Source organism: Thrips palmi, unplaced genomic scaffold (genome assembly GCF_012932325.1).
Source record: "Thrips palmi isolate BJ-2018 unplaced genomic scaffold, TpBJ-2018v1 HiC_scaffold_18, whole genome shotgun sequence".
Classification (NCBI taxonomy): Eukaryota; Metazoa; Arthropoda; class Insecta; order Thysanoptera; family Thripidae; genus Thrips; species Thrips palmi.
In genome coordinates this window covers 1,234,391-1,248,761 of record NW_023144627.1, presented here as the reverse complement: position 1 = coordinate 1,248,761, position 14,371 = coordinate 1,234,391, and the positions used below count along the sequence as shown (strand labels likewise).

The window sequence follows — 14,371 nt, the reverse complement described above, 5'->3', positions numbered from 1 at the left end:
CTAAATACAAAACTTGCTCTAGCGTGCCCGCAATTTAAGCTAGAAGGCTCGGGCTGGTGTCAAAGTGTTCGGGAGGAACAGGGGAACAGCCTGGTATGCGCAGGTTTAAGTTGCGCCGACTGGGGCGGCCAAAAATTCGAAATTTGTTCAAGAGCAATTTGAACGCTGTTTTCTATCTCGCCATATTTCGGAAATGAGGCAAAAACTCGGAAATTACCCTTAAACAAACGTTATGTGCCCATTCTTCAGCTCAACGACGGTATTTTTACTTTCTCTATAACTTGAACCAGAGCTGAGAAAATCGAGTTCAAATGAAGCGGTGCGGAGACGCGGGCGGACGGGATTCGCGCTGGCAGGCGACAGCACTACGCGCCGCCACCGGCCGCCACGCTCTCCCCCCACCCTCCATCAGGGGCCACATCTGAAGAGGCCGTCCTTCCCGCTCGCACCGCCTTTGTGTGCGCACGGGTGGGACAGAGCGAGACAATGCCGACGCTTTCGGAGCGGCTGGCGTAAGGGTCCTAGAGCGCGTCTTCTTGCTTCACTTACAAACCAAGATTTCTCAAGGAAGAAATGAGGGAAAAGACCGGGACTTTTCGGGAACTTGTACAGCTCGGCGTGCTCTATCTCCTCGAATTTAGTCCCTTCCGCGAAACCCTGTGCGTCACTTAGAACTCCTGAAGAAGGCCATAAGAACACCCTTTGCGTTAAATGCCATTATTGGAGAAACGAAAATAGGTAAAATGTCCGTAATCCCGGCATAATGACCAGAAAAGCACAATTCTTTCGCCGGTACTCGTCCGATTTATTTTATTCCAATAAAAGTAGCTAAAATCTCACTTTTATCGCTTTCCAGTTGATTTTGCAATTTTGATGTTCGAAAGTGCACCATTTTCGTGGTACGGATACGGAAATCGGAAGGTTTGCCTTTTACAAACACTAAGCGCGGGTGTCTCACGAGCCCATACGTGTCTTTGGATCTCTCCTAGCGGCACTAGTGGCCGAGAAAACTGAGTATTTGTATCCAGCGGAGCGCGGAGCAGCGCGCGCCGGCCTGGACCGCTAGGCCTGACGCGCCGCCGGTCGCAAATACTGAGTTTTCTCGGACGAGGGAGATGGCATCGCGCAGGTCCAGCACCCCGCCGTGCATGTTGCGCGAGCAGCCGCCGCGCACCTGCATGGGGTCCAGGATCTTGTGCTCCAGCGCATCCATGCGCCGCGCGACAACGCGGCCGAAGACCTTGCCGTCCACGTTGAGCAGCGTGATGGGCCGGCGGGCACCTAGGGGATGAGCGTGACCACGCCGCGGACGTCGCTGGCACCGACCCTTCGACGCTCCAGCATGGCGTTCGCCACGGCCTGGAAGTCGTCCGTGGACGTCCCAGGTCGCGAGGTAGAACTCCGCGGTGAGGTCGTCGTCCCCTGGACTGCGGCCGCGCGGCGACAGCTTGAGGCACTCCAGGAGCTCCTCGGCGGTGACGGGGCGCAGCAGGGCCTCGTTGTCGTCCTCCGTGACCGTGGCCTCGACGACCTCGTCGAGGAGCCGCGGCGCGTGGGGCGCGGGGCCGGCCGGCGGGGCGCCGAGCAGGGCCTGGAAGTGGCGGAGTGTTCTGTCGCTACTCCCTGCTGAAGTCGTTGGTGTAGATGGGGTATTGACACTTCTTGTCCTTTCTGCTAACAGCGCCCCATAAAGGAACGCCTGGGGGGAATTGACTAGAATGGGCTTCTTATCTGCAATAGTTTTAAAGGAAAGAAAAACTATTCTTTAAACATTTTTTTGAACAAAGTTTTGAACAAAACATGGTTTTAACTTTTTTTTTGAAGTAACAATTTTTTCTCTCCAAGATAACAGAACAACTCTATTTAGTGAAAAGAAGGTACACGTTGTTTTCCCAAACTAGTTTCAAAGCGAGTCAAGTCATTTTTGTAGACTGTCATTGCTTTATTATTGTTGACATGAACTCATAACCTGTCATTTCAGGCTAGGTGGTGTGTAAACAAACCTAGTATTGACTTTATTGATTTAACTTCTGTTAAATCTTTGACATTCATTTCCAATAGAGGAAATGTGTTGGGGAAGCGCCTCTGAGCCTTCTTTACAGTGAAAAACTTATTTTTCTCCTTTAAAATTGCCTCTTAGACATTTCAATCCTTTCCGTCGTATATCTGTCTTTGAACTTTTTATTTGATAGAACGCCTACCAAACCAAAAACTTTTGTGTAAAGATTTGAGTATGATGAGTTAAATTACAGCAATCTTCAGCTCATTCAAAAGTTTCAACTCATTCTGAATGGTTTTGACTTGTATTTTGCTCCATTTCTTACATTTTACTAAACCTTCCTAAAATCCAACATTTTTAATGAAAATCAGATGTAAACCACTCTATGAGCTCCATTTGAAGAAGCTGATAGTGTTGAGATGCTTTTCTTGATACAGTTCTGAGTGGTAAAGAATTATTATGGAACTATATTTTAGGGTTACTTCCCAAACCCAACTTCGGCTCTAGGTTACGATTTAGCTTCACTTAATGATTACAGTGGTGGTGCACCAAGAGAGACTCTCCATATGTTTTTTATTTGCACTGGGTTAAATGAAATAGGGGAACAAGGTTGTTTTCGTCCTTACTTTTCAAAGAAAATAGAATATCTAACAAGAATGATTTTGAATTTAAGAGGGCTCATACATGTTAAAAGCACTTTGCAAAAATTTTTTTTTGATGTAGAAGGATAAAATTTTTATTTATTAAAACCATTTTAGATAATTGAGTAAGCTTCATTTTGGCATAAAGTAAAGTGACTTTGGACACTTTTTGGAAATTTAGTAGAAACGTTTAAAATTTTGGTTCTCGTAAGATTTTATATCTGTCTTTGAACTTTTTATTTGATGGAACGCCTACCAAACCGAAAACTTCTGTGTAAAGATTTGAGTATGATGAGTTAAATTACAGCAATCTTCAGCCCAAAAGTTTCAACTCATTCTGAATGGTTTAATCTGGAGTTTTGCTCCAATTCTTACAATTTTTACCAAAACTTCTAAAAGTAAACAATTTTTAATGAAAAAAAGTAAAAACTGCTCCGTGAGCTTCATTTGTGAGCTTCATTTAAAGAAGAGAAGGGAGTGGAGATGCTTTTCTTGATGCAAATTTGTGTGGTGAAGAATTTTTATAAAAGTATATTCAGGGTTAGTTACCCAGACACAAGTTTGGCTCTGGGCAACGATTAAGCTTCGCTTATTGATTGCAAAGATGGTGTACCCAGAAAACTCATCACATTTTCTTTACTTGCATCTGTGACTTGCAGCTGACTTTATCAGCTAACCAGAGTCGGCAGTAAAAGCAGTGATTCAGCAAAAATGTCAGCGATTCTTTTTTGGGGCAGATGTGGCTGACTTTGCTACGAAACACTCTATTTCGTTGAAAACAAACTACTGCGGCTTAATGGTTGGTGGGGTTAGGAAGAAACTTGGAGTGGATTAGTTTACCACACATAACATTAATACCTTACAGTTTTCACCACCTCAGACATTTGTTATAAGATTTCCCCAGGCATCACCTTCAAAACACTGAATTTTCGAAGTGTTGTCTTTGTAACCAAAGCGATCGATCAACCCTGTTCTAAGTCAGACAATTTTATATCTAAATGACGAAAAAATAATAATGCCTAAAATGAGAGCAAATAGTGAGTTTCGAATCACGGACGCGACGCATGCGAATCCGCTGCGGTACCACTACGCCACCAGCCTCCGTGCATCTAGCGCCATCCGAGAGCGGTACGGGCTAGTGGCTAGCCGGCTGCTGCAGCACTCGCTGCCCCCTCCCTTGCCTCCGCCTCCTCTGGAGCGTGGGGGTTGGGAGGCGGGGCGAAGGTGTGGTGGCAGGGGGCCGCGGCAGTGCAGCGTTGCCGCACCATAACCTGGCTCACCCGCCGACCTGGCTCACTCGCTAACCTGGCTCAGTTGCAAACCTGGCGCAGTCGCTAACCTGGCTCAACTGCAGGCCTGCGACATCCGATAACCTGGCGCAGCTGACAACCTGGCTCACTTGCTAACCTGGCGCAGTCGACAGCCTGGCTCACTCGCTAACGTGGCTCACTTGCTAACCTGGCGCAGTTGCTAACCTGGCTCACTTGCTGCGCCCCCCCTTATTTTTCCAATGAGGGCGATGCTTCTGGTATGCTGGCGTGTTTTTCTTTTCGTTTCATCATTAATCAAAGGAAAGCAGCACACAGCGCAACATTTCGTTCGCGGTTTGGCTCACGGTGGCGGGTTTTTGCTACAAATGCGTTCAAAACATTAAAAAACACACTTTGGAGTTTCGGACATCGATGGGGCCCGATGGGGCGGAGTTATTGGTGCGAGGCGCTTCCCTTCCCTTACATGTATATTAAGATGCCCCGATGATAACTTTTCCGCACTCGTCCGCTACACGAAACGCAAGGGGATCAACACAACAAAAACGTGCCAAATTGACTAGTTTTGGGGCTATTTGCTTCTGGTGTACACGATTCAAAATGAAAAAACATAAGTGGGATTGTTTTTCTTCAAGTTCTTCAAGTTCTTCAAGTTCCGGAACACGAGACACAACCACTGGGTTGGAGGTGTACACCAGTTGCTAGCCCTGCTTTGTTCATAAGCATGAAAACAAACCTTGTAGCTGTCTGATCAGGCAGGAAAAAGTGCTTCAGATCTCAGTTACACTACTATCTCCGGCTATAATCCACCTTTGCCCAGGCTCGTAGATATTTAAATGCGTCTACAGCTGGTGCACTGAAAATCAAATAGTGATACATCTCACTCTCTGAGGGATGAGACATAACTGTCTCACCGAAAAAATGGTGATACTAAAATGTATCACCGAAAAAATAGTCGTACACGCATGTATCACCGAAAAAATGGTCGTACACAAATGTATCACCGAAAAAAGGGTGATACTTCCCCAGGAAAACAAGGGCCAATCTCGCTGATGTCTCACCGTTTTTTCGGTGATACATTTCTGTACGACCCTTTTTTCGGTGATACATGCGTGTACGACCATTTTTTCGGTGATACATATTGTATCGCCGAAAATTGGTGAGATGTCTCACCCTTCGAATTTCAGTGTGTACAGGGCATTCAGATCGAATTTTCAAGAACGAATTTCTCTTACCCTTCGTCTGATGCGGCGGTCGACCCGCCATTGCACGGCTTGGGGGCGCACCCCGCCACGAGCACCACCGGCACACAGTCCTGCCGGCCGCAGAGCTTTGCCCAGAACTGGCTGCACCGCGCCGCTGTCACCGCCACCTCGGGAACGCCTGTAAACAACCTACAAGTCGACGCCTCCTACTAAAAGGATCCTGTCAGTGCCGATCAAAGACAAACCTGTTGTTTGTGCGGACTTAGGACTATCTTAACAGCAGAGGTGCACTCTGAAAACCTTACAAACTATCATTGGCCTTAAAAAAAGCAGCCTAAAAACAAAGCGTTTTGAGCTTCATTAGATAATAATTGATCATTTACAAACTTCGGTTCCTTCGTATACCAAAGTAATCTGGTCTGTACTGTGTATGCTCTAAACTCAATTGACGTAAAACGTTAACAAAGAGTTTACACACTTTCTTCTTTCTTCACTGCAAATCAGTGAATCGCGCGTTATCCCTTAGGTACACGGGGAAGACCCTAATGCTGCCTCAGACACCACTCTATTTTAGTGATTTCCTACCCAAACAAGTAATTCGCATCTTCACTAATGAATATTTGAAGTCAGACTCTGTGTGACAGAAAAACGGTCTTAGTGATCAAGTGGCCCAGGCCTGGTTCAGTGCTACTTTGCCTACCATATTTATTGGACACCACTCCCTCCCTTTCCCTTTCTCAATGCGGTCATGAGAACACGCACACGTAAGTATTGTACGGAAATGCAGAAGCTTTTCGGCGAATAAAGCCGCACGAGCAACTTCTATTTCTGATTCCTATAAAAGAGCAGCAGTTCAGTCTAAAGCCATCATCAAAACAACCAGTTCTTCATCCCTACACTGAGAAAATTTGTTGTCACTTTATGACAAAAACGCGGGTGACATTTTCATCACTTTCAAATCATGACAATCTCATCACAAATAGGGTACTTCGGAGAAGAGCTGGAGCGGAAGTTGAGAAGAAATCTAGAAGAACAAAGTATGCGAAATGCGTAAGAATGAGCGTCAGCGTCGCCGTTCTGCCGCTTCCGCAGAGTTACATTCTCATACAAGGTAGGTTTACGCCAGACCGCGTCTTGTCGTAACAGGCTTCGCGCTGTCTCGCTGCCTGTTTCTCCAATCCGCGCTTGGCGTACCTACCTTGGCCTGCGGCGCTAGCCTGCCTGCGGCAGGCAATGGCTTGTCCATTGTCGGTTATTTTTTATTAACTTGTTGCATGCTGGGGGGCTCCGCCCCCCAGACCCCCCTACATTCTAAATAGAGTGATTTTATCTACAGATAACACGATCTTGGCCCTTGTCACTTTTTAACTTGTCGGCTGGGGGGCTGCGCCCCCCAGACCCCCCTTTCTCCTAAACAGAAGTGACCAATCTGCAGAAAACTCGATTTCTCGCCGTTTTTTAGGTGTTTTTCGGCTATAAAAACTGAACCAGTTGAGCTAGGGTAGTGAATTTTCGCGTGTGCCGAGCCAAGGACATACCCAAAGAGTGTGCAAAATCTCACCGAGATCGGCCGAGCCGTTCAGGAGGAGTAGTGCGGACACACAGACAGACAGACACACAGACAGACAGACACACAGACAGACAGACACACAGACAGACAGACAGACAGACAGACAGAAAAAACTTTTCAACCCCACTGGAGTAACAGGCTTCGCTATCGCTCAGCCAACAAGTCCGGCGTTTCTTCTTCTTGATTTCTTCTCAACTTCCGGTCCAGCTCGTCTCCGAACTGGCGTCTCAATGCAGGAAGATGCCTGGCGCATTTGCACATCGGTTCGGGCGCCGGCCCATGGGCAAGCCCATGGGTGGGGGAACGGCGGCTGGACGCGGCCTCTCATTGCTGGGGCGGGTTTATGGTTTTATACTTTAACATAAAGCAGATAATACTCGGAGAGTACCGAGTTTTTTTAATTATTTTTATTGACCTTGTCTGCGTGACACCTCAGATCTGCGGATCCGCCACCAGTAGCGTAATAGCTGCCGTTGGTACGCTCTTAAATCCTTGCTAAGTATGCCCCGTAAAAGGTCTCTCTGTTACAAAGTTTTTTCTTTGCTTTGTTAACTATTACTTTCGAACTTTCAAAGAAATCGCTTTGGAAGTTCACAAACCATCTCTTCGCAACGTTGCGTTTTTGGAGCAACTTACGCACTATTTCTTTGCAAAGTGAAGAGAAGTTCGCGGTGTGCAAAGCTGGAGACATGGAGCCACACGCCATGTCGGAAAATAATTTGTACCGCGAAGTTGTTTGCTTTGACAGCTTTCAAGATTGTATCGAAAGATCTGTTGCGAGCCCGTTAGGTTTGGTCACAATAGGTTGGACAACTTCGTCCGACTTCGTCTCTGGAGTTTCAGAGAAGCCTCCCATCGCCCTTCCTTCCCCGCCGAAGCCGCCGAAGCCGCCTGGCCGAGGCCGCCGAGGTTAACGTGTTTAGGGATTTCCACGGGCTTGTGAGCCCTTCATCAGATATAGTTAGACTTGAGAGCGTTTCTTGAAGGAATCACATGCCCCACTTCTTGACACTTGTTGCAAGTCCACTTCTGAGCTTTACAATTCTGCCCATTGTGAAGCTTAGTGCAGTACCAGCATGGGGTGAACTTACGCTCACTCTTCTTGGCTTGATTCTGCTCTGGCTGCGGCTGCGAGTTCTCCTGTTTCTTGACTTGAATCTCATGCACTTGCTGAACTTGAGCGGACGCTATCTGCTTGATCTGCTCCCGAACCATATCATCTTGGATGGCTCTGGCTTTGGCTTGATCCCAAGTCATAGCTGGGTTGTTGAGAAGCTTGGTCTTGGTATCAGCATGTCGCACACCCATGATGAGCTGGGATTTGAGGGCTGCAGTGTAATGGGTACCAAATGCACAGTACTGAGCTAATTCTTGAAGGGCTAGTAAGGCAAGGTGGGGTACCATGTGACACGGCCACCATGTGACTTTGGCTTTTTCTCCCAAACGGCTTGCTATCCAACAGCGGTAAGAAGACTCAAAGGAAGGTATCATGAAGGAGAATCGACGTGCAATAGGTCGTGACTCTCCTTCGAATAGGACGGGAATGGTAGCGATCAGAATTGGAAATAGTCTTAAAATAGCTCATTGGAAACTTTTTCTATTTCCCGCCGCGTCCGCTTTTTACCTTTAACATACATTTTAAGGACATATGCTCTGCAAGATGTTCTTCTTTGATGTTTTAAGCGCAAAATAAGTTTTGGCTCGATTCTCTACGGCATAAACTTTGAGCGTTATTGCTGTTTCCCCTAAAACTGTTGATCTGGGCACCATGTGACACTACTGTCATTCGCTATGGGATTCCACGATTCACTCAGTTGAATGTGTTCAGCCCATGACATTTGTACACTAATAACTAAAACCTTCATTGCTCGGGAACCAAAGATGATAAATTGATAAACTCAACGGAAATAAAAAGCTGGAAGACTTCTTCATTCATTCTTTGCGTATAGATACGCTGAATAGGATTTGAACCCTGACAAAAGGCCACTGTCACATGGTGCACTAAGGCTGTCACATAGTGTACGACGTGGGGTACGAAGTGACACTTTGACTTGGCCCATCCAACTGGAGATAACTCAGCAACCAAAACAGATAAATTAGAAATCTCAACAGAAATTTTAAGGTGAAGAATCATTTTGTTCACATGACTACTTATGGATGTAATGTGATTGGTAGTATTGGGTTGACGGACACTTAACAAAAACCGTCACATGGTACCCCACCTTCCCTTACGTATTCCATTACAGATCCGTTACTTCTCTGCATCCTCGTGTGAAAGTTCTGGCGATTAGGCTCTACCAAACCAGGGTTCTCGAAGTTTTGCTCGAGAACTGCAGCCAGATCCGCGATAGAAAATTAAGGATTGTGAGGCAGCGCCATCGCATGCACGATTGCATAAGCACGTGCACCGATCGACGTGAGGAAGAAAGTCCGACGCCGATTTGGAGCGGCCAAGTAAAAGCTTTCCTCATTCCGAGGCTCTTGCTCCATCAGATTGGTATCGCAAAATAAATTGAATAATGCAAACCATTGGCTCCAAGGTTGACGCGAATTTGGATCGAACGGGTGAATTTCTCCCAACGTAGTCAGCCACACTTGAGCTGCTTGCGCCATGATGGCGGCTCCGCGTGCAGAATTTCTTCAATTTCTTCTAATCACTTGTACTTCCCTCTTGCATGAATTCTTGCATTCCTCGTCGCCAATAACGTGTTTAGGGATTTCCACGGGCTTGTGAGCCCTTCCTCAGATATAGTTAGACTTGAGGTTCTTCAGGATGCTTTGGGAAACTGGAGATATATCTGATCAAAACACTGGTTGCCGAAGAAGTGATTTATTATACTGATAAGAACAAACCGTAAACCGGGGTAACTTGAGAGAGCAAGGGTAACTTGAGACACTTCTGCTTTTCCACCTTTTTGGAGCTGCCACCTGGCTCGGCACATTCGTAGGTCAAAACTGCCCTAGCACTTTTTTTCATACTTGTTTGAAAAGACGATTAGGCGTGTGAACGGCGGGTTGGGACCAAGCTGGTCAGATCTATAACGATTTTTCAATTTTGGTAAATTTAACAATTTTAGAGAAGTGTTACAAGTCTCTCTTGGTACTCGAAACACGTCTTGCTGAGACCCAAATGACTGTAGTACCTTTCAACCCTATTATTTCAACATTCTAAATGCAGCATTGGTTTTGAGGGAAACCCATCATTCATCGGGTAATACTGACTTTTATAGAAAATGGTAACTGTGCGGGGTAACTTGAGACACCAAATTTCATTGAATTTGACGGAAGTTGAGAGGCGTAGCTTGACACTGGCACCTCCTTGTTCTACAGGGTGGTTTAAAGTAACGGACCTCTCCGTTCTAAGATCAAAACTAAGCCGCATTTGGTCGGGAATCACTTTTTCAGACAGTGTAGAGGGTCCCAAGTGGATATGCAGCTTAAAGTTGGAGTGTTTTCTCAACTACACACGGACCAGATGAGATATAATAAATCTTGAGGTCTCAAAAGATGAGGAATTTAATTACCTTTCCAACGAGCTAAATATCATTGAAATCGAACAACTTATAGCCCAAGAGCCGTCGATTTTTTGAAGAAAAACAACTGTAAAAATAGTTTAAGGATTTTGAGTAAATTTTAATAATTGACTAAGACTATATACCTTTGCAGGAATGGACTTGTGAACGTAAAATAAAGAAAAATGTCTTAACAGGTGTCAGGGTTGGATGTGAATTGAGAGAATCGCTGTACTTAGTTGACAGAGTTGGATGTGAAATGGGAGAATCGTTGCGCTTCTGAAGTGCCGTTATCCCTCAAATTGCCAAATGTAACCTTGATGAAAAAATCTTAATATAAGGATCAAAAATCTTCTAATATATTCCACAAGTAGTACTTTTCATTGAAAATGAGTTAAGTGTCTCAGAAAATCAGTGCGGACTGGCAAAAACCCCACTTCCGCGAAAAAGCGAAGTAAAAACTAGGCGTGTCTCAAGTTACCCCATATGACGGGGTAACTTGAGACAACTTTAGAGGCCCATTACTCTCATTTTAGGAGACCCCCCAAAAATTCGTGGGGTCCAAACCGAAAGAAATCATGTGAAATAAAACATAGTTGGGATTCGGGTTGGTGAGAAAAGTTTTGTGGACACACGGTCCAAAAAACGTTAAATATTGTCTCAAGTTACCCCGGTTTACGGTACTACAGTTGCAGTATCCGGGTATCCGGAAGTTCACAGCCTTCTAGATCCACAAAACTCAAAACACGTTCCGTGTAATTTGTCATACACTACAGAGGTGCCGCTCGGAGCCGAAGCGCTTCGGGTTCGGTTCGGGTGTGCAAATGTGCCAGGCATCTTCCTGCACGGAGACAGCCGTTTCTCCGAAGTACCCTATTGATGACAATTTCATCAAAGCTTCTATACTTATTGCATGGGCGTGACAACAATGTCATCAACTTTTTTGATGACATTGTTGTAAGGAAAATTAGCCATGAAATTGTCATCAAGTGACGACTCAAATTTTCACAGTGTAGAGACACGCCCCAAAAATGTATAAATATATTTAAGACTCGTATTGACTTTTTTTCTCCATTCTTGACATTTTGTCCTTTGCTTACGTAGTTTTTTAAGCAGCAATAATATGTAGTATTTCCTTTGTAACCATGTACAATATTGTTCACTATAAAGACTAAAATGTCATCAATTATTGACTATTTTTTAAGTCAATTGCGTATTGACTCTTTGTCAATAGCAAATTGACTTTATGTCAATATGACGAACAAAATCCTACATAAGTATTGAGGAAATAGTACTTTTTATTGCTGTGTAAAATACTCTTTAACAAAGGACAAAAAAGTCAATAGCAGTCTGAGAGTAAGTATACTGACTTCCGGAGCGGTACGTCGTCGGCGAGGAAGCCACGGCCCCGCAGCACGATGCGGCCAGGGTGAGCACTGCGCGCGCGACGCGCACCATGACGGCGTCCTTGAGACTTTGCCGGGCAGCGCGACGTGGGGCCCTCGTCGGCCCGGTGCGCCCGTCTCCTCGGCCCGACGGCACCCCAGTGCACTGCACCGGCCCACTGTGGGCCAGAAGACCAGTGGCGGCGGCAAAAACTCTAGACGCGTTTTGAGCTCCTGAGTCGCTAAGTGGGACTCGAACCGAACGTGTGACCCCATCAGTAGATCGCTCTCCGAACGAAGAATCCATTGGTGGGGTCACACGTTCGATTTCTGTCCTGTTTATTGACAGTAAAGCTCAAAACGCGTCTAGAATTTTTGCCGCCTGCACCGGTCTTCTGGCCCACTGCGCGGCCTCGGCTGGCATTGTGCTCGGCACTCGAGGCGTGCTATCTCCTTTCTCTACCTTCTTACTTCTGTTGTGTGTTTCTTTCGCTCCTGCTTTCACTGATGGCCGGACATATATCAATGATTTTGTCATATATTTCATAGCAAAGAAACTAAATACTTTCCGTATTCATAAATAACAAAATGCGGTAATTATTCCGAATTGCGGCTCCACAGGTCTGTTAACCTTCACCGACGGAAACCTGCCCACCCCTGAAAAGATTGCTCAAACGTTAGTACTCTGATATTTCTCTTAATTACACTCTCAAAAAGCAATGACCCCCCTGGTGGAAATTCTCCACCTTCAAGGTCCCAGTAAGGTGGCACACTCTGGCGGCGGATCGCGCAGTCGCACTCTAAATGTCTTACGAAGAAATTTCCCATAATACGAAGGAAATGGCGCAAGCATAATACGAAGGTGGTTTTTCTTCGTATTACGAAGGTTTTTCTTTGTATCTCACAATGAAGAAGCTAAAAAGATTCGTATTACGAAGGAATATTGCTTCGTATTATGCTTGCGCCGAATTCATTGTAACATACGAATAACATAGGTCAAATTTCATTGTAAGACATTTAGTGTGCGGTAAACCTCGGTGCCCGCATGGCGACTTTAAATCACGACCAAACTTTTAGTTGACCCCACTATGCCCAAAGACCGGTGGCGGACATTTCAGAAACTTGTCATCAATCGTCCCGGCACGCCAAATCCGTGTCAAATTGGCTTGATAGCAAGGGGTAGGCAGATATTCGAAGTGTGAGGTTATGGATCGTCCATCGTCCATGACGTCATCGACAAAGCGTCGCGTCCTAAAGTATGTCTCAAAGGGTAAGAAGCTCAGTTCACTAAGTTATTTTCCAGCGCAAGAAAGCAGGTAAAGGTTAGGTTAGACACGCACAAAATCTATGTGTGTACTCAGTACACACTTCTAGGTGCGTGCTTACAAGCATGCACTTCTAGGTGTGTACTTGCCTAAGCACGCACTTAGAAGTGTGTACTTGAATGAGTACACACTTCACACACTTGCGAGGTGCATGCGCGGCATAGGGAAAACGCATGCTTTTCTATGTGTGTACTCATTCAAGTACACACTTGTAGGTGCGTGCTTAGGCAAGTACACACCTAGAAGTGCATGCTTGTAAGCACGCATCTAGAAGTGTGAACTGAGTGCACACATAGATTTTGTGTGCAATCACCCAGCTGTGCACCGGATACAGATACCGAACTTCTTGTTGCAACCTCAGTTTTTGTAACTGCGCAGTTACAAACACTGAGGTTTTTGTCGATGATACGGCGAGCAGGCTCGGCGTCCACTCCACTGAGATCGTCTGCCAGTCGGACAACTCTACAGACTGTAGAGTGTACTCAGCTGAGTATGGATCTGCAGATGTGTACTCAGCTAAGTATACTTAGCATATATGCGTATAGCATATATGCATCTGTACACCCTCAGATTCTTATGATGAAAGGTCCATCGTAACATACGTTGAAATGAGAACATACGTACTACGATAAAATTCATGCGTAATACGATGAAATTCATGCGTAATACGATGATATAAGTAATACGATTAAAAATTAAGCATATTACGTATGTGCAAATTTATGCGTACCTTACGATGAAAAACCATCGTAATACACATAAAAACGATCATAAGATGTTGAGTGTGTAGGTGTGTACTTCCAAGTATGGATCTGTAGACGCATACCGAGTACACACTACAGTTCGCAGAGAAGCAGCAAGGAGGGACGGCAAAGATGACCAACAACCAACCGATTAATCGACTAAAGGCTATCGACTATCAACTACTACTTAGTCGATCATGGACTCTTGACTAAACCGACTTGTCGACTAAAGCGTGTAGTGAACACTTTCGCGCCGAAGCCATGCGCGAGCGAGGTGCAGGGGTTACTTACTTTGCTTCGATTGTAAGATCTAGGCCGTTGATTGGAAAACGCTTTGCACGGATCAAAAGAGCAAAAAATTTGGGGTGCATTAGGCCTAGTAGACTGCTTGATACTACCAATTCAACCGAACACAAGGGCGGAATCATTTACATCAACATGGCGCTTGCGAGTTTTTTCCTAACTTTAATGATTTCTCGTGTTTTTCGGTAATTTCACTGCACCTTAATATTAGGTAAGGGGGGAGTTTCGAGAAGAGCAATAAGCCTAATGCACCCTAAATTTCAAACCCTTTCCATCGCATCGGTGCAAAGCGTGTTGAAAAACGCAGTCTAGTTTTCATACTCTCGAACAAGTGCGCAACCTGCACTGACGGCGCGAGCATCGCTTCACGCTCTCCCTAGGCCGTTGCCATCCCCTGCTGTGACTGGCTCCAGCAAGGGA

General features: G+C 45.5%; 1 protein-coding gene across 1 annotated transcript in view; it reads right to left on the bottom strand.

Moving 5' to 3' along the window:
* The window catches only part of LOC117645510, a 59,367-nt gene extending 47,650 nt beyond the window's left edge, over positions 1-11,717 (bottom strand). The window contains exons 1-2 of the mRNA XM_034385770.1: positions 11,566-11,717; positions 5,144-5,291 (exon numbers count right to left, since the gene is read on the bottom strand). Coding sequence (XP_034241661.1) covers positions 5,144-5,291; positions 11,566-11,653 — 236 coding nt within the window. The 5' untranslated portion in view covers positions 11,654-11,717. The remainder of the gene's footprint in view (positions 1-5,143; positions 5,292-11,565) is intronic.
* Between the last annotated feature and the right edge of the window lie 2,654 nt (positions 11,718-14,371).